This window comes from Lactuca sativa, chromosome 3, assembly GCF_002870075.4.
Source record: "Lactuca sativa cultivar Salinas chromosome 3, Lsat_Salinas_v11, whole genome shotgun sequence".
In the NCBI taxonomy this organism is placed as follows: domain Eukaryota; kingdom Viridiplantae; phylum Streptophyta; class Magnoliopsida; order Asterales; family Asteraceae; genus Lactuca; species Lactuca sativa.
In genome coordinates, this window is record NC_056625.2 from 304922835 (window position 1) to 304947765 (window position 24931).

Here is a 24931-nt window from a genome sequence, read left to right on the forward strand (position 1 = left end):
GATGTAAATCACTAGTGTAAATGAATGTAAGGTTTGTTTAAGCTTATGTTTCTATATTGACGATGACATCCCAAAGTTTTAATATAAATAAAAAAATGCATTTCTTCGGAAATGCTTTGATAATATATTTATCATGTTTTCTGGGAATAAATTCCGCAATATTATTCTTTAAAATGAATACTCTGATTTTCAAATACGCATAAATAATTTTTTTTTAAATGACTGTGAATTTGGGAATGTCACATTAAACTCCTAATCTCCATAAAATCAAACCATAGTTAACTTGTTGTGGGGATTAGTGCGAAAATTAAAGCTTACAAGCTCCATCTATGATGGAATATTAAGGGTTTAGGGTTGATCAATTGTAATAATCAAGTTAACTTAATTTAAATGATTTAAAAACAAATCACATGTTAAAATTGGAATACTTAATATTCATGGTTGGTTTTTTTTAAGGAATGAAATCTATTAGGAATTTAAACAGTATGTAATTTGTATGTTGGATTAATGATGAATAATTTGTTGAAAGTATTTTTTTTTAGAGGTTGAATGGAATTTGAAGTTCACAAACTCAAGGAATCATCAATTCTAACACATGAATCCAATGGAATTGGGCATTACAAGGTTTAATAAGAGATTTGAGAGGTTATTATGAGTTTATTAGTAGTTAGTAAAGTTTATTAAAAGAATGGAATGTTTGGTAATGAACTTGGAAACTATTAGGAGCTTATTTAGTAATGAAGATGTTGGATGTCTACATAGGCTTTCTTTTAGCTTTTATGATGTCTAAGTAACTTAACTATCAAGACTTACGGAATATAAAACTTAAATGAGATTAAATAATGGTTATGAAATTTATTGAGGTTGTTTAGACTCACTTGTAAAGTTTGATAAACATATAAAGAAAGTATAATAGTCAAACGGGGAAAAATGTTATTTGACTTTTTTCCCATATAATATTGAGCTTAAGCATTTAGGGTTTTTTTTTTTTTTTTTTTTTTTTTTTTTTTTTTTTTTTTAAAGAAATGTTTCTTTAGAATTATAAGGTGGCAGGGTAGCAGGTTTGAGTGGGGATGATGATTCCCAAACTTCTTTCATTTTAGGTTAATAAGTGGCTAGTTGGGGAGGAAATCTCAATGGAATCAAGGATATATTTCTATTTTAGAGAGGTGCTTACAGAAATAGTTGAACACTATGCTTAATTCTCTTCTTCTAATGTCCCTTGATAACACTACACTTATTTCTCTTCTTCTAATGTCCCTTGATAACACTACACTTATTTCTCTTCTTCTAATGTCCCTTGATGCCAATTAGTTGCCTGAAACTTGACATGATGAAGGCACTTTGAAGCCAATCAGTTCCTACAACACAAGTACAAGCAGGCTAAATGGAGCCCTAAATGATCCCGGGTGGGCCTAAGTCCAATACCCACACATCTAACCCTCATTTTCAGGTTTTATCGTATTTGTCTAGCTAAAGATCGGTTTCAACAATATAATTAAGTCACCTTTTAGTAACCCCAGGTCACTTCACTTGAAGTTTACAAAATTCAAGAAAGAATCTAACGAAATCCATTAAGTGGTGTAAAGTTACCTTTTAGCCATGTCACCAATTGCTACCTAAATTCACATAGAAACAAAACTGAAGATTGGTGTTAGCACTTTTTCTTCTATTTCTAACATATGAGAATACATGTAGTATTGCATTAGAGTAAAAATGTACAATTTACAAGGTCAAAGTCAAAATTTACTCAAAAGCCCCTCTAGTGTACATCTAATACTCTGCAATTCATATATACGAAGCCGGGAGAAATATTTGTACACGATAACTCAAGTCAAGATACTGGCCAGCTTGCTCTTCCGGTCAATGGTCAAAAAGTTGACTTTCCCCAGAAATTTCATAAAATTAGCATCTCATCCACCATATTCAAGCTCAGCCTACATGCATTGAAGGTTAACTTTCAAATATTGAAGTTTTGTTCACATCATTCGAACAAAATACTCTTATTAGAAAAAAATTCCAGATAAATTACTCATTTTTCTATTATTGTTATTATCATAAAAAGGAGACCATGTTTACTATTAAGGGGTACTCTAGGCATTTTACTTGTAGGGAATTGTATGGTATCAATCAATAGAAATAGGATTAAACATACATTTTATGCAAAAACGTTTCAAATTTTGTTTTCCAATTTATGTAACCATGTGATTTTTTACATGAAATATGGAACGACATTCTATTTTAAGGCCAAAAGATGCAATATTTTACTGGTTGCATAATTCACAACAATGACCGAAATTGGTAATATGTGAAACATCATTGCAAAATCTAGTAAAAATGTGAAATGTTATTGCATAAATTTGTAAAATAAATAAATAACAAATTATTGCATAAATAAGGATAACCACATCATAAATTGATAAATAAAGTGAAATGTAATTGCATAAATTGGTAAAAGAGTAACACATTGTTGCATAAATATGCATTTAAAATGTTGCATATTTTGGTTCGTGAATAGAACTTAGAACACATTGTATATTTCGTTTAAAAAAGCACTTTATCGCATAAATTTGAAAAGAAAAAAAAAAGAAAAGCGAAACTTTATTGCATAAAATGTGTATTTAACCCTAATCAATAAGGCTATGTTTGAGACGCCATAGTTAGCTTATTTTTTGAGTTTTTTTAAGTTGTTATTTTTTACAAACAAAAAAATAGCTTATAAGCTATCTTCTTAAAAAGCAACTCAGAGTAGCGTTACAACGAGCTTATTGAACTTTTTTTTTCCACATATACCCTTTAGCAATTATGAAAAACTTAATCTTCTACATGCATTTTATGTCATTTTACATATTTCAGCTAGCTTATCTGCTAACATCTAGTTCTCAGCTAGCACTAGCAGCTAGTTTTTTAATTAGTCTTCCAAACATAGCTTTAATTGTTGCAAATTTATCATACAATAATTGTTTGATATAATTATGAAACGTACCTCTGACTTGGTCAAAGTAGTAAGAAACCTTCTTGATGTGACACTTGCTATTCATCATCACTGGAAACACTTGCCAAGCTCCTCCTTGATCTCCTCCTGCCCCTGGTCAATCCTATAAGACTGCTTCCTGCCCTCCGAACCACCGTTGTGAACTTCACCTGAAAGACCCCCGAATTAATTCTCTGGAATAATAACAGTAACACCAATCAACCACTAATCATGATACCACTGCATGTGTTTACGTTCAAATAACGAAAGTTTTTTTCGGGAAAGAGAATAGTCTTTTGAAGATTCTGGATTGGAATTGTAAACTTACAGCAGGATCTGTGAAGATTATTAACTTTTTGTCAGATGTTGACACCAATAGATTAGTGTTGTCCTTGTTCATCGTGAGTGCTGTTATATCTTGCCCTTCTTCAAGTCTCATTGTGTGAAATACCTGTCAAAATACGTTAACAAACTCCAAATCCGAATGAAAAAGTATGTATCATTAATCAACAACATTCTCAATTTTTACCTTCAAAGTATGCAGATCGATGAAACAAACAGAAGGAGATGGGACATCTAATCTCTCGATTTTAGAACCTTCATTCGATTCAACATTTTCCGAGCAAGAATTTATTCCGATCAAACCACTCCGGCCATCGAAAGAAATCTCCATGCAATGAACGCTACACGAGAGAGGAAGACGTGATTGAGCAATTAAGATCCCATTAAGCGTGAAGCTTGAGAGAACACGCAGTGAATTATTCCAGGTCACAATAACGCCATGTTTTGAAAGCCTAACGATATCAGCCTTCACACCATGAAGCTTTCGAAGCAATCGACCTCTAATCACCGAATGAAGCAAAACATCTGATAAATCAGAGCACGACGCAACAGCTCCAAGATCTGAGTTCACACAACAATCAATAACTTCTCCGAGATGGCCACGGATTATCTGTATGGGACCTTCGATACGTCTTCTTCTGTTTTTATCAATGAAGCTACTAGCGGCGGTGGTGGCGCTGACTGAAGTTGGTGTGACAGTGCCGGTGGGCGGCTCTGAGATGTTGCCTGACCGGAATCGTGGTGACCGGTGTATTCTCCAGATTAAAATGGTGGTGTCTCGGGAACCACTAACGAGGTATTTGCTATCGGGTGATAGAGATAAACAAGTCACCGGTGCGCAATGGCCTTTTGCTATCTCTAGGGTTTTTGCTCCATCCGGTGAAATCAAGCGGATACTGTTGTCCACGTGTCCACCTGGTATGAAAAACAATATATAAATATATATAGCAAGTAAGAGCTTCTACAATGCATGGTTTAATGGGAGAATTGAAGATATGTCTAATTGACATTCAATGGATTAAACTTTATCAGGCGTTATGTTGGAGTTCAATGCATATGAAATTTAATAAGCATTGAACTCTTGAACTCTTCAATGATAAAAATGAAATTCTCTAATAAACGATTTCTTTTTTTTTTTTTAAATATGTCACATTTAACTGTAGAGTTCAATGCATTGTATGAAAAATTAGGCACAATTATATGAAGAATAAATAAATGATGTGACAATCCATTAAACTCTAAAGAATCCAATGTATTGTGCCTTAATACAACTTTTAGCAACCCTAAACTATAGGAAAATCTTCATTTATAGTCTATAAAACATCTTAAACATTGAAACAAAATATTAGGAATATTGATTATTGACAATACACTTACATATTTGGCTTTTAATTATCATTTAGGAGGTGTTTGGCATAGCTAATTTTAAAATAACTTATTTTTTTAAAGTTTCTTATTGGATTATGTGGTATCAAAACAATATAGTGGCTTAATCACTACAGAAAATAGTCAAGTGTCTAAACCATTAAGATTGTGAAAGTACGTTGTGTTTTTCCATATATTCCGAATTATCGACGTAAAAAAATTAGTCCTTACCTGTGATAACTTCATTGTTATATGTGATGGAGACGATCGAAGAGCTTCTAATCCCGGAAGCTGCATAGGCATGAGCTTGGGGAAACGTCCGTGAGCGGGACCTACTTTTTCCTTTAAACATACGCAAAAAACCACCACCGCCACTTGAGCTTACACTACTTTTTCCATGTTGAAATATGAAGGGTAGTCCATGTTCATCGGGTGTATTTGGATGCCATTTATGTAATGCTATGTTTGCTGAGGGGGCATTAGTGTCAACTATTACAAGAGCATCTGAAGTTGCATGAATGGCAGATGCAGGTAGATTGCAGTGTTGTGGAGATGGAACATGATAGGGTTTGACTTCTTTGGGATTCCGAAAGATGGTCTGGCATTAGAATAGAGTAAAATCACTTATTTATCTTTATCTTACATTTCTATTAGAGTAAAGTGTATTAGATTTTTGGTCCCTAAAAATTTGTCTTGCAATTTTGATCTTTATTTGAGCTTTTTTGTAATGTTTCGGTCCATATTTCAGGTAAACCAACTATTTTTGTTCCCCAAGTATAGCTGATTTTTTTTTCCAGTTTGGTCCTAAAAATATAGTCATATTTAGGGCTTTAAACGAACTGAACATTTAATGAACTGTTCGTGAGCCATTTGGCGGGAAGTTTGTTTATTTAATAAATGAACGAACATGAACACAAATTCTCATTCATTTAGTTAAATGAATGAACATGAACAATGGTCTCATTCGTTCAATTATTTTCGTGAACGTTCGTTTATGTTGTTCATTTATGTTCGTTCATATAAGTTCCTTTTATGTTTATATATGCTTAATTGTGTTTGATTAGATTACTATAATATATGTTCATTTATGTTCAATTATGTTTGTTTATCTTTGTTTATTTATATTCGTTTAGCATGTTCACAAACATAAATGAATGAACATGAACAATGTAATTTGTTAAACAAATGAATATGAACAAGAAAACTCGTTCGTTTATCTGTTCGTGTTCTTTCATTTGTTCGACTAACTTAAACGAACGAACATGAACAAGCCCCCGTTCATGTTCCTTTGGTTCATTTATAGCCCTAGTCATATTATTTGGAAGGACCAAAAACATTACAAAAACCTCAAATAATGACCAAAATAGCAAAAGAAAACTTTTTGGGACCAAAATTACAAATTTTGGCTATACTTTAGAGCCAAAGATGAATTTTAACCTAGATTAAATTACCAAAAAAAACAAAATAAAAACAAAAGATCATGTGCTTTTTATTTTGACCATGTTTTGTCCAAAACTGAATCCTTCTTCAGTTTGGTCATATATCAAGGTTTCATATCGATTTTGGTCACTGGAACTTTGAGATAAGGACCAAAATAAAAAATTCCCAGGGACCCAAATCCATATGAAACTTTGAAAAAAGGACCAAAATCAAAAAACGTTTTAATTTAGACAAAACACAGTAACAACAGTAAGTAAACAGACCATATATTGTAATTTACTATTTTTATCTTTTACTTTCTTAAATAAGAGTTTACCTGCATATGAAGAACATCTGCAACTTGCATCTTTTTTATATGAGGGATCGCCAAAAGACGTGATGGAGTTTGTCCAACATAAGCAATTTGATCTTGTACAGCACGTCTTTGAACCTTTTTAATGTTCATTCAACAGAATAAGAAAAAGAAATACAAATCCAACAACAAAATACAATAAATGTGTTAGCAGCGGTAAACTGGTCATTTTATATTGATCTGGTGGTGGAAATCAGATAGTGTTAACTAGAGGGACGAAAATCGTTTCAACTTCTTCTTTAAGGGATTAAAAAGCTTAAAATTGAAGTCGAGGACCAAATCCGTAATTTTCACATAACCATAGGAATGATTTATGTAGTTTATCCTAAACTTGAATCGGGGACCCAAATCATTATCACAAACTTCATAAAAAGTAAATGTTGCAATTTTCAGTCGAGACTTCCCATATAAGGAAGAGTGCCAAGTTTCATGGGACAATGGGGCAATAATAATAAACAAAATCATAAACAGACTTAGATGTTGTTTCTTTTTTTAATTAATGAATTTAGCAGAAAGAGACATGACTTGATCCAGTAAGCTATATATAAGTCTTAATTAATGTAGAAAAAAAAACAACTTAATAGAGAAAGTTAAAAATGACTTACTAAGTCCTAACTTGTCACAAAATTTTGTCCTCCCATTTCCCAAGTGTGATGTCACTTTCTCAAATATTTTAAAAAGTAAGTTATATTTATGGTTCCCAAGTGTGATGTCCTCCCATTTCCTAACTTTTAAATGTCATTTATTTTGATGGAGAAAAAAACAAAAAGGGTCTTACTGGATCCTGAATTTTGTCTATATCAACAGCTCCTTCATACGTGATGTGAAAGAACACATTGTTTGCTGCAACAGCTTCTTTCCCTTGTTGCTTATACCTAATATCATAAAACCATCAACCAAAATTGCAATTTTTGAAAATAAAAGATAATCAAAGAAAAAACAAAACTACCCAAATATGAGATCAATCCACTCATGCAGATGTGCAGAGACATGTTCACTCTCGAGAGCCATTCGATGCTTATGCATGAAATCAACCGGGTTTTCAGCCCATGGAGGAAGCTTTACAGAATCTGAGAACAAAAGCAATATTAGGAAAAAAAAAAGATAGCTTTCAAAAGTGAAGGGCGAAAATGGAAAGTAATTGAAGTTTATACCTATTCTATCTCCATGTTGTGTCGTACCAAAATCAATAGAATTCTCATTCGTCAACATTTCCGGAAGGTAAAACATCTCAGGGACCTTTAACATAAAGAAAAGCAAAAAAGATAATATAAAATATGTTTTGTAGAAATAGAGACATTGATAGATTGGGCTTCATGCCTATAAAAGAGTACAAGGCTTTGGTGTCATAGTGCCACAATCAAATACACTTTAAGTATTTGATTCCTTTCTTTTCTTCTCTTGTTTTAGAGTGTAGAGAAGAGAATGGAGATGTGGATGCAATTGGGGGGGATTGGCTTAAGATAATTGTCTATGTGATTGTAAGAATTTGTCATATAGTGAATCTTTCTTTGTGGATCACCGGTTTTGGAGTTTCCATATATATTCTTTTGTTCAGTCTCCTCAACAAATATACTCAACAGAAGCTAATCAGCTTTAAAAAAATAAATAAATAAATAAAGCGATAATTTGTACAAATTTAAACAAAGTCATACCAATTCCTTCACGTCATTCATATCCTCAAGAACTCCATTCCAGGTGGCATTGATATCAGAGAACATTCTGTCTGCATGTTCAAATTTGCCACCTTGTAATCGAATTGAAAGGGTAGTAAATGGTTCGACTCTCATGAGATAATACAGCACCTGTCATATAGGAACACGAATTAATTTTATATTTGCATGTCATAAACTCATAATCTTGTTAAAAAAGACTTTAGAAACAATTTGTAGGGTATTTTGGGTATAACATTCACAAAATAATGTGCAAATAATTGGAAAACCTACTGTCCCAGCTGTTGAGTAATGTGAGCCATAATGGTACTTGGGTATGGCAGGATTGTTATAGCTGGAGTAGTTTTCCTGGAACTTTTTAAATCTTTCATCATTTAGTTCTCCAATGGGCTGAAAAGTAATTTTGATCACTTTGTTAGGGTAAAGTTTGAAATGCAAATTATAAAAGAAAAAAAAATGACCTTGGAAAGATCTCGGTAAGATGAAGGATTGGATAGATCCAAATGAGTTGACTTGTAATCTGAAAGAATCCAGGGGAAAACAGGATACTGCAGTGAAATGCAAACTTATTAGCATAATCAATGAAAATTTAATTCCAATAACACGATTAAAATAGGGACTAATCACAAAAATAACCAAAACTGAGAAGGTAATATCACAAAATGACCATCAATTACCACCTATTTCGTGAAATACCTTTTATTTTATTTTTTGAAAAGGGATAATGACTTAGGAGACCATCGAAGTTTCACATTTATTCAAAAAACACCATTCAAGTATTACATGTTCAAAAAATACTATCAAACTAAAACATATGTTTAAAAAACACCAACAAAGTACATATTCTGTTCAAAAAACACCATCTCCATGGTTTGGGGTAACTTACATGTTTGGCCCCTAACTTTTTTTTTCTTAACTCGGACGGTCCCTAGCGTTTATATTTATTTTGCCTTCAGACCATGATCGAGTTAAAAGACTAATATACCCTTATTAGTTTCATTTAACATTTATTTTATTACTTGTTAATTATTTATACAATTGATATATTTATAAAAAAATAATAACATAAATTGTATAAATAATTAATAAATAATAAAAATAATGTTAAATGAAAGTAATAAGGATATATTAGTCTTTTAACTCGATAAGGGTCTGAAGTCGAAGCAAATTTAAACTAAAGGGACTGTCCAAGCTAAGAAAAAAAGTTAGGGACTAAATATGTAAGTTACTCCAAACCATAGAAATGGTATTTTTTGAACAGAACATGTATTTCGTTGATGTTTTTTGAACATATGTCTTAGTTTCATGGTGTTTTTTAAAAATGTAATACTTGAATGGTTTTTTTGAACAAATTTGAAACTTCGATGGTCTCTTAAGTCATTTTCCCTTATGAAAATTGCTTCTTCGGTAACCCCCAATTGGGGACCACTGATAAAGCAGTTTGGTAAAAAAAAAGTTATTTCACCAAAAATAGGTGGTCATTTTGTGATTAACCTTAAATATTTATTTTTGGTGATATTCACCTGGGTGATGTCATTATAACTACGCCCAGCCAGTGTATTGAGCTGCATCAAATATTCAAAGTTGCTGATCTGTAACAGAAATAATTAGCAATTTTCATTATTTAAAGTCAAGATATAAATAATTTTTATAAAAAAATGTGACATAAAAATTAAAATATATTATTTTCTATTGTACCTCCCAGCGTGACCACCTTTCCATAAGTTGAGCCCGTTTGAGAAGTTGTTCAGGTCTCTAAGACAAAAATAAAACAAATGTAACATGGTTCTTAAATTAAACTATTGTGCGTAGTAAAAAACTGCAATTTTCTTGAGACAAAAGGGTATATTAGTCATTAACAACGTTTGTTGGATGCAAAAAAACCTGAGTTGCCAAGTAAATATTGTTTAAACGGGGAGGGCGTGCATGAACAATAGCTCGATACGCGCTCATTCTTGCCTCAGCATTCTGAAAAAAAAAATGTCAACGAAAAAAAGTTTTTATAAACTAAAGTCAACATCATGTTCTTCAAGGAGCATATTGAAATGTTAATAAAAAAAAATACCCCAAAATCGAAGAAGAAGTTTGACCGGTCTAGCATAAATAACTCCAGAGCACTTCTTCGTAGGAGATATCTGTAACAACGGTACAACTGTGAAGCTAGTCAAATGTTGTTACTGAAGGGTATTTTAGACATTTGTACATACACAATCCACATTACGGTTTGTTTATTTTTTTGACTTAATGGGTATTTTATTCATCATTGGAATGACTTAATGGGTTAAGCCAAAAAACCTGGCTTAATGTATTAAGACACTAATCATCCTTTACCTATTTGTCTTTTTTCTTTTTTCTTTTCTCCTCGTAGCCCCTCTCACGTTAAAAATGATGAATATTGTGAAATTTGTTTTTTGGAATCAAGGATAAATGGTCATTTAGTCTCATTCAAAAAAATTATTCAGTCTAGAAAAAAAAAAAAAAAAACAGATCTTATATGTATACATTAGTTAATCTAGATAAACATCATTACTCATTCAGTCACTTTAACCTAAGTAGTCTATTTATCTGACCTTCTATTGTGTACTTGATGAAGTAAAGACATCAACCAACTTCGGTCCTTATCTTCACCTTTATCTTCGGTTTTTCTCTCAGATTTATCAACAAGAAAGTTAAGTCTCCTAGTTGTTATCTGGAAACAAATAATGTACATATAGTTAAAAACACTTCAAAAAATGTAATAATGTTGCCATTTTGGGTAAAAAGTTTGAAGTAAATTGCTATTATAGTAGAAACAAGAGTATATTCTTTTACCTATAATAGCAACATACTTTACCTTTGTTACCAATATGGGCAATGTACTTTACATTCTTTACTGATAATAACGATGTACTTTATTTTTTTTACCTATAATTTATAGTAACATATTTTTATTTCTTTACTGATAATAGCGATGTACTTTATTTTTTTTTACCTATAAGTTATAGTAATAGCATTGTACTTTACCTTTATAACCAATACGACAATGTACTTTATTTTTTACCCATAATATCAACATACTTACATTTTCATTTTTTATCTATAACATCAACATACTTGCATTTCGTTACCAATATGAGCATTGTACTTTATACGTTACATATTCCTATTATCGATAAGAAAATATAAGTATGTTGTGATTATAAATATTGTTCTTATGTGCACAGAAAATGTAAGTATGTTGTGGTTATATATATTTTGGGTAAAAAATAATTTACCTGAAATGTTCCTTGGCGAACTTTTAGTGGTCGAATCATTGATGCAGGAAGCTCAAGAATAATTATTTCATAATGTTCACTAGCAATGTATCCAGGGCCAGCTGCTGATGGACTTTGTGGAAAATCTTGATAATTTGTAACTTGTGATTCTGTAGAATCCATTGGAATCTGAAACTGTTGTTCTGCAGTTGTAGATGATCTAGTATGAATATCTTCATACAACCACATATCATCTGTGTTTCCCTCTATGTTAACAACTGTGTCTTGTTCATCATCTTCATTTGCTAGTTCTATTGTGATAGATTCTAGGGCTAAGATTGAGGCCTTAGGATCTTTATCGTGGTCTAGCGAAACCGGAGGAACATTGGAATGATCTGATCCTTTGTAGTCTCTTCTTAGACATCTATGCATCCTTGAAGGAGTTTCCATGTAGTCTACTTTCCAAAAAACCTATAAATTGGAAAAGTTCTAATTTTATAAACTTAGAGCTAATCTTATGGCTTGAAAGTGGACTCAAATGCGTGAGATTACAATTCATTGAGTGGTGTATGTAACAATGATGATAAATGCAAGTAACATACACGTTTGGGATTGCAAAGCTTTTTACTCAATAATCCAAAAAGACTTTCTGTCTCAATTAGGTAATGGATGAGTTTGCGCCACGCACGTATACCAGTAGATAAACGATGCCGAGCAACAAAATCAACTCGAGCACGTCTATCAACCTAATAATAAGAAGTTTAAATTAGAACTTCATTTGAATTTAGAAAGAAAAAAAAATAGAACGAAAGATCAAATTATAAAAAAGAAAACTATTACATATTGGAAATTTTGCACTTTAACCACTTATATATATATATATATATATATATATATATATATATATATATATATATATATATATATATATATCTTTTTCCCAATCAAACCATAAAAGTTTGACATTTACACGTCAAAAAGGTTAATTAGAAAAATGACAGGTTTTGGCTGATATAAAAAATTACGTGTGAAACCTTATATAACCAGTCAAAAACACTTATAGCTTATTTTTCTAATCATAGCGTAAGAGTCTCAATCTTTTTTTTCAAATTAACCATTTTGACCTGCTAAAGCAGATTATAATGTTTAATTTGAAAATTTACACGTGAAACCTAATATAACAAAATCATTGGTGAAACATCATACATCATGTCAAAATTTGTGAAACTTTTATTGTTGATTGATTAAAGTTTAATATTACTGATTAAACCGCATAGCTGCCCAAAATTTAATAGTTTCTTTTTCGTAATCTGTGTATGGAAAAAAGAGGGAAAATTGCAAAAAAAAGTGTTTATATTTTGAACAATTTTGCTGTTTAAGCACGTATACTTTTTTTTTCCAATCAAACAATAAAAGTTTTAAACATTTTTTTTCCAAAATACTCATTTTTACCGGGGATAAAATCAGTCAGAATGGTTATCTTTAAAAGTTACAGGTGAAATCTCACATATTAAAAGTTCCGTGCAACCTAATATAACAAGTTAAAATGGTTAATTTACAAAGATACCGGTTTTTACCTGATAGAATAAAATTTCCAAAGAACCCTAACATAACGTGTCAAATTACCAATGAAACTTATACAATTTGATTAGAAAAAGATAAAGTATTAGTGTTTTAGTCGCAAAACTGCCCAAAAATATAAAGTGTTCTTTTTTTTTTTAGTAAGTTGTCTAAAGAAAAAGAAATAAACCTCCGATCGTTGCATGTTTCTGGCAAAAGCTAAACTTCCAACAAGCAGAGCAACAAATTTATATGACAATGCATTAAAATCTTTCCCATAAACCGATTTCGTATCAACCGACTGCAAACATTCAGTCCAAGCAGTTCCCATTGCTTCAGAGACATTCCATCTCATTACACGTTCCATATCACTTTTCCCTCGCCTCTGTCCAGATGTAGCCATAGCTATAGCACTCAATCCTCTTCCAGACCCTATTTTTGCATTTCTTTCAAGATCACGTGCAGCAGCCAAAGCAGCTGCTTTTGCAGTAGCTTTATCCTTTAAAGCAACTGTTGCTTTCTTGGAAGCGTCTAAGGATTCCTGAAAGCTTGAAAACGTATGAAGTTTGGCTGTTTTTCTTCCAAGTAAAGTAGAAGAATCGCGCTTTAAATGGACATTTACTGCAGGAGCAGGAGCCACTGAGTCCCCTCCAGCAGCACCTGCTGCAATCATGGCTAATGACATTGCAGCAGGTGGCGATGCAAAAGCAGCAGCCCATCCAGGAGCAATCATAGCAAGAGCACCCTAGTCACAACAAACAGTTTTTCATTTTTTACACTTCAATACATTATAAAGATATTCAGAGTATGCATGGCTTCCATGTGTTGTGAGATGTTGGTTAACATGAAAGAAAGAATTTGCCCCACATTGGTGGAGTGTAAAAAGGTAGAGTGGGTGTCAATTCTTTCCTTTTCTTCTCTTTCTTTAGAGAGTAGAAAAGTGTTGGTTAAATCTAGGGGTGTCAATTAATGACACAATACTAAATAAAATTGGGAAAAAACTGAAATTTAAGTTTGTGTTCGTGTCAAGTTCAAAAAAACACAACATCATGTTGGATTGTGTTGGTTTTCAAAATTCGATACGAATTTTACATGACATTACGCATGAATGTCATGTTTGTCTTGGTCTGTATAATTAGTCATAAATTAAGTAAACTAATTGTTATTTTTTTCATGTTTTCATTGAGTCATTTCCGTGTTAGCAAGAAATACACGACATCGTGTTGTGTTGCATAAGATATTGTCGTGTCAGATAAAAACACAACATAATTACGCAATCTGACACCCCTAATTAAATGTTTGGACTTTGGAGAGCACATATGTATTTGTGGTGGCGGTGAGGGGGGGGGGGGGGGGGGGGGGGGGGGGATTAGTTTGAGAGATTTGTCTATATGATCATAATAATTTATCATATAGTCACTTTTCATCCCCGAATGCCTATGGTTTTTTTTTTCCGGTTTTGTAGGTTTCTACAACTATTTTTGTGTTCAAATTTTATATTATTTTCCATTAGACGGATTGTTGGGAATCATTGAGACCATTTTCGAAACACGATGGTGGGTCTGCCAATGCATTCCAGTGAAAGATAATAAGAGAGGAAAGTAGGGGAAATTAGTTCAACCTCTATAGGTGTTGCATCAACGTCTAGGGCTGGATCATCAATAGCAAGGGGATTTAGTTCATCAGGGGGGCCAAGTTCATAAATTTTTGCCAAAAGTGGGCGCCACCTCCTTAGAACCGCAACGAGTGGTGGGACAATAGCCTCTAGATATTGTTTCCTTAAAGGGAGTCTGTCCTGGCTAATAGCATGCCACACCTACACATAACCAGGATACTTTCCAAATTAAGCAAGTGAAAACCTTGAATTCAAGATTACAGGTAACAACAATACAAGAAACACTTTAGGGAAAATTTTCTAAGGCTTTCTATTTAAAAATGAAAAAAACCTCAGAATATATAACGCATGATGCAACCAATACTCTTTGTCGCTTGGTCTCAGAAACCGGCATGTTCAAGATTGGTGAAAGCACACTATTGATCATAGATGAAAAAAGTGTTAAATCTGTTAGAAATCACATTATCTCAGATGAAATAGACGTAAAAAGAGGAGAATGTTAAGGAAGTACCTCCACAATAATTCTGAATGGGGTTGCCTCATTGATCTTCCAGGACTACTTGCTACCGATGAAGGGGAACTTCCATCATCTCCATGTAATCTTCCATGCAATCCATAATCACCATTATTAACACTCCTCATAATCAACCCATTTTCACCACCATCATCATCTTCCCTCAAAGAAAGAAGTGCCATACGAAGCATGCATAAAAATGGCTGATCACTATCTAACAACTGATAAAGAGCAGACATACCCCCCATTCCTCCACTCGTACCCACACTCATACCCAACCCCCCACCCAACCCACATTCATCTATCAATAAAGCTTGTAGCATGTTGACACATTTCTTTATTAATGGAATTTCAACCCAATTACCATTTGAATCTTTTTCTAAACAAGATTTCCAAGAGTCCCACCCACTGCCACCACCACCAAAGTCAACGGGGTTTGAGGGTTGACCAACACCATACCATAAGCGACTTCTGTATTTCCATCCTTCTGATAAATCTATCACACAACTTCCGTATGATACAAAAGCACATGAAACAGCATCATAAGGTTCAGCTGCTGCTGCAGCTGCAAGGCGTTCCATTTCAGATGCTGAAATTTCACCTTTACCATCAGCCATATATGAAAGATCCTGATGAAAATTATAAAAAAAAATTACAACTTTAGCACTCATGTGTAGATGTGGAGAAGCGTCCAGACATAAAAAAAATCAAAATGGGTTGAGGTCAGAACGAGTAATTTTTACACTTTTATCCATTTCTGTTGAGTTTTGTAAATAAGTAATATATACAATATGATTCCAATAAAAATAGTATTAAAATACAATATGGCCGATGTTTTCCACTTTAGCTGAACTATTTTTATTTGACCCGATGATATTTAGGGGTAAATGCCAGAAATAGCAATATAGTTTCATTGAGATTTTTCCTATTACAACATTGTAGTTTAAATAATCTACCCTTATAGCAATGCCATTCAAATACAAAGCAATTGTCACTACTTAATTTGGTAGATTTTTTTTCAATTATAATGTTCTAAATAGAAAAAAGAACCGAAAACTACGGTGTTATAATTGGGTAGATTCTACAAAGTAAGTGCCATAATAAGAAAAAATAATTAATGTGCAGTGCTGTATAGAAAAAAACGAATGTAGGTCTCCCTAATAAACAAAGAAACAAAAGTATGCTTTCCGTTTCAAGCAATTTAGCCCTAAAACATGACCCAAAAGTTGATCCATTTTTAGGTAAATGTGTCGAAATTGTGGTCTCTACTCAACGAACTGAATTATTAACTAAGGCATCTCAACAAATAGAACAAAATGAAAACATACATCAAAAGAAAGTCCTTCAAAGTCTTTAGAAGAATTCCCTTGTTCCAATGGTTTTAAACCAGCTTGAAAATGGCTAGAGCTAAATAGTTTGCTTTGAAGGCGTAAATGATCCTCAACAAGCATTAACATCACAATTGCATTTTCCACCAAAGCCACAGAAAGTATGGCAGCATTTTCCACTTCTGCCCTTGAGACCTCAGGAGGTAACCCAAAGGATCCCAGACCAGCAGATGCTGTGGCAATAACTTGCGTCTGCAGTGAAAAAAAATGAAAATACAATGCTATAATTGCATAGATTTTTCAAAGTACAATGTCTTAGTGAAAGTAGATACTAGCAACAATGCAAATACAAATAATAACGTTGAAGGTAAAGAGAAGCAAGGGTAGGCAGGTGAATACTGTACGAATACACAAATAGTGAAAGCAGATACTGACAATAAAGCAGATACAAGCAATAAAGCAGAAAGTAAAGAGAAGCAATTTCAGTCACCCACAATGTTCACAAGCCAAAAAAAGAGGGAGAAAAGGAAGAAAATTGAATAAAACTTTGACCTGAACCCGTAGGTCTCTAGCAATGAAGTCCAACGACTCGCCCAAGAGCCTTCTTTTAAAGATGGGCAATGATTTCTCACGTCTAGAAGATTTAAAAAAAAAAAAAAAAAAAAAAAAAAAAGATCATTGTTAAAGATTGGTTTATAATCGTCTTTATTATTTCAAATCATGGTAATTTTATGGAGGACAATATACCTGGCCCTTTTCTCTCCTGTGCTTGACCCCCCTACCATTGAAAGCCATTCTGCACAATGAACTGTAGCTTCAATATCCTGTCAAGGGAAAGTATGATCAAAAACAATATAAATGAACTGATAATGCTTGAAATTATGAACCACATATGCTTCATAAAACATCGAAAGAAACAAGCACGCAATGTTTTAGTGCAAATCGATAGCCTATTCTTTAAAAGATTAACAATAATTAATCAATAAGTTGCATGTTAATACTACACCAAACCTTCCATCCATCCTTTTCACGCATTGAATGCTCTAACATGATGATGAGAAAATTGTGTACCAGGTCTTCAACCTCTCTTATGCTTGTAGACATTGAAGCGTTTGTTGCGCCCATCTGTAGGAACAAGATGTACATTTAAGGTTTGTTTGTTGTAATGGAATGTAATCACAAAGGAATGGAATGGAATGGATCATTACATTCCATTACGTTTGGTACGCTCAAGGAAATGGAAAATCATTCAAACATGTTTGTTATCTATAATTAGAAAACTAAAGTACTAATTTGATGAATAAGGAAAAAAAGTTATTTTATAAAAATAAACTTTACTCAAATAAAGATATATCTTTAAATAATTTGCATATAAACATATTTCATCTCATTTAATATATATATATATATATATATATATATATATATATATATATATATATATATATATATATATATATATATATATATATATATACTTCCAATAGTTAAAAAAAAGATTATTTATCATTTTAAAATAATTGAAGTTTTGAATTTCTTTTAAAACAAAATTAATATAATTGAAGATTATATAAGTAAGACTAGCTTATAATTGTAACACATCAGTCCGTTCCTTCAAGGAATGATAGGGATGAGCAAAAACCGAACCGAAAAACCGAAAAACCGAAAAAAACCAATATAACCGAAACCGAAAAACCGAAACCAAAACAATAACCGACGGTTTAGGTTTGAATTTTACAAAAACCGAAAAATAACGGTTTGGTTCGGTTTTGACGTATAAAACCGCCCATAAAAACCGAACCGACCCACATATATATTATTTATTATGTTTTAAACTTTTAGTTTTAGACTTTAGACTTTATCTCTTTAATACTTTATGTTTATTTTCAATAAACTGTTAATGATGTTAAACTTTGATATTTTAAACATTTTTATGTTTTTATAATACTAGAATTCGTACTCTTTATTTTGGTATATTTAAAGTAGATACAATACTATTTATCGCAACGTATTTTCACTAGGTTTGAACCCAAAAACTAGAAAAAAAAATAGGAGCTCATAAACCCACGGTTTAAAACCGAAAACCCATAAACCCAACCCGGAAAACCGAAAAACCGAACCATGCAAAAACCGAACCTATATGGGTTTAAAAATCGAAAAACCGACTTTCTACGGTTTGGTTTGGTTTTAGCCAAAAACCGACCCAAACCGACCCATGCTCATCCCTAAGGAATGAGAAAAAAAAAAAAAAAATACTCCTCCCCCATGGAATAAAAATCAATTCAAGAGAAGAAATCGCATTCCATGATGAATGCTCCATTCCATTCCTTTGTGGCAAACAAACAAGATTTTCAAGAGGAAAAGTAAGACCTCGTAATTAGATATAAGAATTTCCAAGAGCCACTCGGGCCATTCCTCCATCTTAGTGAGACTGATTCTGTTTTCTGAATGACTGCAAGCCAAAATCAAAAGATCCTGAAACAAATGGAAAAGCAAATACATATAAAAGTGAAAATATAAACAAATTACACGATACTCTTGAAATGCGGTGAGTGAAAAGTAGTACCTGTAACGCTCGAATTTGAAAACTCTTTGTTGCATATGGGAGTGAACGCAAAAGAACCAACAAGAGCTCTAAATGCTCAAAACGATGTTGTGGATCATAGAAATTAAGTTCCTCGTCTCTTGCTGATGAATTTAACTAAAAATGGAGAAAAAAAAAGACCATGTTTATTACATGGGAAAAGGGTCATAAAAGATGTTTGGAATAGCTTATGCAGTATTAAAACGCAATAAGCTAATAAGTTGTTTTTAAATCTAATAAAATTCCAATCTGTTTCTATACTTAAGTCATCATCAAATCTAATAAAATGCCAATGAAAGTGCAAGTGTGCAACTACAAGATTACTAAAATAGTATGACATACCGAGGCACTTAATAAAGCAGTATAGACATTCCCAGTCATAAGCCTATTTGGTGCAGCTTGAAGAGTCTTTTGAAGAGCAAAATGTAGAAGTGAAACTTTATCATCAAACATACTCCCTGCACCCTCAAGCAAACTATGAAGGTTACCCGAAAGATCCGTAGGTGCATGAGAACCGAATTTTAAATATCCTGAGCTAACTAAAGCCCCAAAAAGCCCAACTATTGCAACAACAATTCCATCACCTTTATCAATGTTATAAATATTGGTTCTTGCATTTTCAGCATTTATTGAGAAACTTATACCACCCAAATTCTTGATGAGTTGACTTTCGGAAGCTGACAATCTGCTTCCTACACTGGACCCCGCAAAGACACTGTTCTGTCTATGAGGGTCAAATGATGAAAATTCACTTCCATTGAAGGATGTATTATCATCAGCATGAATATTATCTGGATACCCACTACCACTTTCGGCTTCATAATCGTGGTCTTGTATGTCATGATCTCCAGATTTTGCTTCACGTTGTAACAAGACTAGAAGTGTTTCTATACCACCACATGATATGAATGCCTCTGCAAAAGTTTGAGCTCTAGAAGTGTTTGGTTGTACCACTAGTCTGTATATTAGGTGTAATGCCCTTGAAACCTGTATTGCAAATAAAGGAATCAAGAATCAAGGGATTAACAAAGCCACAAAGGATTAAAACCATAAATAATATTCAAGAACAACAAAGGAATGGAATGGATCATTACATTCCATTGTCCTGATGGAATGCATCATTCAAACAAGTTGTTTGTTAAGTATAACTAGAAAACTAAATAAAATTTAACTAATAAATAAAACTAAAGGAATGGAATAGATCTTTATGTGGGTTGAGAATTTTTTAGCCCATTTTCCCAACATGATGAGGACAAGGGTGGAATGTTACCTGATTTGGTTGTGGACAATCAACCAAGAAGCCAAGCAAACAACGAATATCATTCATAGCCATTGGAGGAGGTGCTGCCACCAAAATAAGCTCAATAACTACTAAAAGCTCATCGACTAAAGCATTCACTTCTCCAACTGGACGTGGTCCATCACTCAAAGAAAACGTATTCATTGAATCTTTTTCATGAATTGTCCAATAACATCTCCTACATCCATCAAGTAGTGTTTGAATAGCTTTCGCATCACGCATTACACTTGACTCTTCAAAAACCATATCTGCTAACGATGATAAAAGCTTCTTCTGTATCCCATAGCTACATAAGCTCCAAATCTTCAAATCCAACAACAACGTACTAAAAAGTTGTACTTTAAGCGTAAAATCACTCTTCTGAGATTGACATAAACTCACAACCGCTGCAACAATTTCCTCATCTGCAACAGTATGCTTGGCAACATCAACTGAAGATAAAGTTTTTAATAGATGTGTTAAAACTTTTGATAGAACTTCAGGGCCTCTTGCACGACAAAGTTCGTTGCTATTTCCAAGGTGTTTGATTGCTAGTGATATGATTCTGAATATTGGAGCAGCAAGAGCCGTTGATGCTAGACACGCATTAAGATTGCCTTCTTCGGGTTCCAGTGTATCATTGTTAACTTTGCTTACTACAAATGGAAGTAATGACATTGGGCCTCCATATGCTAAGGCCCACAAAGCTTCTTCAGGTCGTATTCTTGTAGTTACAGGCACGTGCCCTATAACCTCAGCAGGTCTTTGGAGTAAACCTGAAACATAAACAAGTAACATATGTCAAAAACTTTTAAACAATAATCCAATTCTTCTGAAAGAGGTACTCCCTACGGATCATAAAACTTGAATATCCGTTTGCTTGTATACGTGATTTATGCTTTATTGTCTATATAGTTGTTTTATTAATTACATGTATACTTGATTTGCATTATTTCCTGTATACTTGCTTTATGGTTGACTACCTGTATAATTGCTTTATGCTTTGATTGTCTATATATAAATATACTTACCCCCTCTCCCCTTTTTATTGCATGTATACCTTCTTTATGCTCTATTGCTTGTTTACATGCATTACTGCATGTATATGCTTAATCCCCCTATTTTCGCCATTGAGGCTTACATTTCATATGTCAAAAGCCATTTAATGGAAGCAACTACTCTACCATGGATGGAGGTATGACTGTTTATCCCCTCACCCGATTTCATTATGGGATTTTGAGTATTGTTGTTAATAGGTCATTTAAACATGAACTTTGCAGTTTTCAATGGACATGGAAGTGTATATAGATATTGCGCTAATTCTATTCCCTAGCATATGATCAGTGATGAGCCCAGATTTTTAACCTATGTATGCACTGCAATTAAAAAAAAAAAAATCTATGTATGCACTACCATTACATTTTTATTAACTTCTGTACTACAAAAACTCAACGATATGCTTGTGCATACCCTCCCGGATGCTATAGATCTGCCTAATTACATGTGATATCTGAATTTCTAATAAAAAATGTACACCCCTAAGGGTGTAGCAACTTAGACTCCAATAGATAATTTCTAAGAACATGATGATAAAAGAAATTTTCTCTATTTTATCACCATCTTTAGATGCTTATTTACCCACAAGATGACGAAATAATTTAGAGGGGTGATAATTGACCAAATGTGTGGAGCCTAAAAGGTCATAAAAGACATATTTAAGCAGTATAAAATGGAAATCTTTGTAAAAACATATATAACAAAATTAGTTTTTCAACAACAATACCCAATCCGGTTAGAATGGAGTAAACGGAAGGTAAGATGTAGGCAGCCTCTACCGAGGTTAGGAAGATTGAGACCATAGATGACATCATAAAGAAAAACATGATTCCACACTGATGATTTCCTACATATGTAATGTGAATGATAAACAATGGTGTGTGACTAAAGAAAGAAAAGCAAAAGCAGATACAGACAATAAAGTTGAAAAGGAAAGCTAGGCAAGGGTAAGTAAGTAAATATTGTACGAATACACAAATTGTAAAAGCAAGGACTAACAATAAAGCACGAAGCAGATACTAGCAATACAAGCTCAAAGTACAGAAGGGGACAATATATTTTGAATTCATTATTTACGATACATGAGAACAAGATAAATGTAAAAAAACCTGAGGGACCGGAGGGGGAAGCATCCGGACAATGACGACCACTAAGTAAAATCGGATGATAAAGAAGGTGAAGGTACCCTCCAATTTCTGTATCCAAACGCGCACTTTCCTCTTCGGCATTTTGCACATGTGGATTTGTTGGCAACCATAATAACCCTGAGGCATTACCAAATGAAGGAAGTGAATCTGGTCCCCTAGAAGCCAACCTACCAACCATTTCCGGCCCAATCGGTTCCTTAAAAATATAAATAGGCCCCATTTCTGCAAACAAGGGGCATTGTCGTAAATTTCGCAGCAAACCACCCTTTTTTGGTGACGGACTTGTACCAATACAACAAAATGATAGCGGCTTTGTGATACGAGGGAGATCAATAGAACGAGTTTCTTGCAAATTCCCATCAATGTACAATCTCAATTCATTATTTGAAGTATGCTCCACACCAATAAAATACCACCGTCGTGCCTTAAACACATGAGTAAAAGACACATTTGCCCTTTTCCCCTTTCCACTTCCAATCTCAACCTCCAAAAACTGAGCTTGAAAATACACCTCTATACCCTGATTATTATCACCCGATATAAAACTAAACAAAAACCTCTTGGATTTAGATTCCGCATCCTTTGTTTTATGTGTAGTCTCTGAAAATGACTCAACAAAAATCCACGTGGCAAACGTGTATCCATGAAGAAAAGGCCAACGACCTTCACCCGGACATAACAAACCGGAACTTTCACCATCAAACTCAAACGAAGCTTTTGGGCCCCTCGACTCCTTCCCACGTAATGCCTTTTCTAAAGAAACCATTAACCTTAAAGCCCATGGAGTTTTAATCATTCGTTTAACTAACCGAAACCACGTCTTCAATTCGGTTACAGTAACCGAATGTCCTGCCAAATACTGCAAACACGAACACAACGGGCCCCCATTCCAATGTAACTGCTTTGTGGACCCCACATCATCTAAAAATATCTTCTCAGCTGTTTCCAAAAGTACCATTGTCAAACCAGCCGAACAACACAAGGATCGGTTTCTTGTACATGCGCGTAAAATAGTACGCAAACCACGAACTAATCGAGTTCTAGGTGACATGAAACCAACACTGTCTGTTAACCATGGAAGCCATGGAATAAGCTCGCCTGAAATTATAGCAGCTTTTGAGTTTTTCATCACACTAGGTTTAGTATTATCATCATCATCTTCATCAAAAGATACAACTCCCCCCATTGTTGTGAGAAGCGTATCAACTAGTAAAAAAGCAACACTTTCTGGATCAAATCCATCTCCACAATCCTCTACACCACTCACCATATTCTTTATGGAGTCCATACTACCGGGTTGACCCATGATTGCAGAATCCACTAACCGTAGGATTTCTGTGTTCATATCAAGTGGGACGGATTTCGGTTTGGGTTTTGGTGATGAGGGAACGAAGTAAAACTGTTCGGTGAAAAAAGGTGAAAGACCCTCTTCTAGATTATTAGGATCATGGTTTGCTTTAATAGCAGCTAGTGAAGATCCGTTTGTAATAGGTAAGTCATACGTGTCATCCGTGACAACACCGTATGGATTCATTAATTTATCCAAATCTTTCTCTCTATCTAAACATGCTTGCTTCCAAAGAGCATCCACATCATTAGTATCGGTATAGGCCTTGTTATTTACACGGCCATTATCACCACCACTTTTTTCTTTTCCACCGTCCATGATATCACTTTAACTAGTTGTAAAGAAACAAATCTTTATGCATGGTAACCTGAAAGATATCATTTTATTCAAAGTGTCAATTACAATCACCTAAGGAAATCAAATGTAAGCCAGAGTTGATCAAGCATAAAACAAGATAAAGTAATCTTATAAAATGAATAAAGAAATTAATTACTTAGGAGGTGTTTGGATGTGTTAGATCCCATACTAAGCCAAATGGTCCGTACAAATTGTAATCATCAAATATAACATCATAATTGTGAGACTAACAAGATGTCCTTCTACCGGTTGAAGCTGTAATAATCAGTTTTGATGGTATCGACTATTAAGCAGATTCTAATTATAATGAATGGAATAAGGGCATATAGGTAATTTTAATTGCCCTTTGATAATGTAGAGATGGATGTGGCTTGAAAGTAATTGTGTGGTGGTGTTTGGTTGTGCTTTTATTGCTTGAAGTTCTAATAATCATGTAATTTGATGGCATTTGATGTTTAACAGATTCTGATATAAGGAAGAAATATAATGAGTTCTATCAATGTGACCCCAAGTGGCCAAGTTATAGAAGATGATCATACGCAGAAAAAGATGATTACTTTCATGTTGAAAACTTTAGAACAATAGAGTTTACAAGTGAAGCTCAGTCATGCAATTTAAAGAAAGTAAAGAACTACTTAAAAAGGTTTGAAATTGGAACAACCCCATTTGCAGTGATCCAAAGAGACAAAGAAACACAATTTGAAAGATTAGCAACCACATTGTAACGCAAACTAGCATCTTTAAATTCCAAACTTAATTCTCA

The 24931-nt window shown here is 33.5% G+C and overlaps 1 protein-coding gene across 1 annotated transcript; it reads right to left on the bottom strand.

The window, feature by feature from the left end:
* Window positions 1-1033: 1033 nt before the first annotated feature.
* LOC111911365 (BEACH domain-containing protein C2) lies at window positions 1034-24129 on the bottom strand. The gene is made up of 32 exons (XM_023907154.3): window positions 22425-24129; window positions 20251-21035; window positions 19323-19967; window positions 18963-19097; window positions 18767-18871; window positions 17408-17521; window positions 17144-17220; window positions 16949-17030; window positions 16397-16648; window positions 15066-15697; window positions 14886-14970; window positions 14561-14755; window positions 13130-13684; window positions 11982-12125; window positions 11401-11850; window positions 10717-10835; window positions 10212-10281; window positions 10031-10114; window positions 9845-9901; window positions 9670-9738; window positions 8608-8694; window positions 8420-8536; window positions 8129-8278; window positions 7628-7712; window positions 7423-7543; window positions 7252-7348; window positions 6438-6551; window positions 4913-5279; window positions 3504-4231; window positions 3303-3425; window positions 2987-3168; window positions 1034-1937 (listed from the first exon to the last, which is right to left on the bottom strand). The coding sequence occupies exons 1-31, from the start codon at window positions 24127-24129 to the stop codon at window positions 3034-3036; spliced, it is 8484 nt and encodes a 2827-aa protein (XP_023762922.1). The 3' UTR covers window positions 1034-1937; window positions 2987-3033.
* Window positions 24130-24931: the final 802 nt, after the last annotated feature.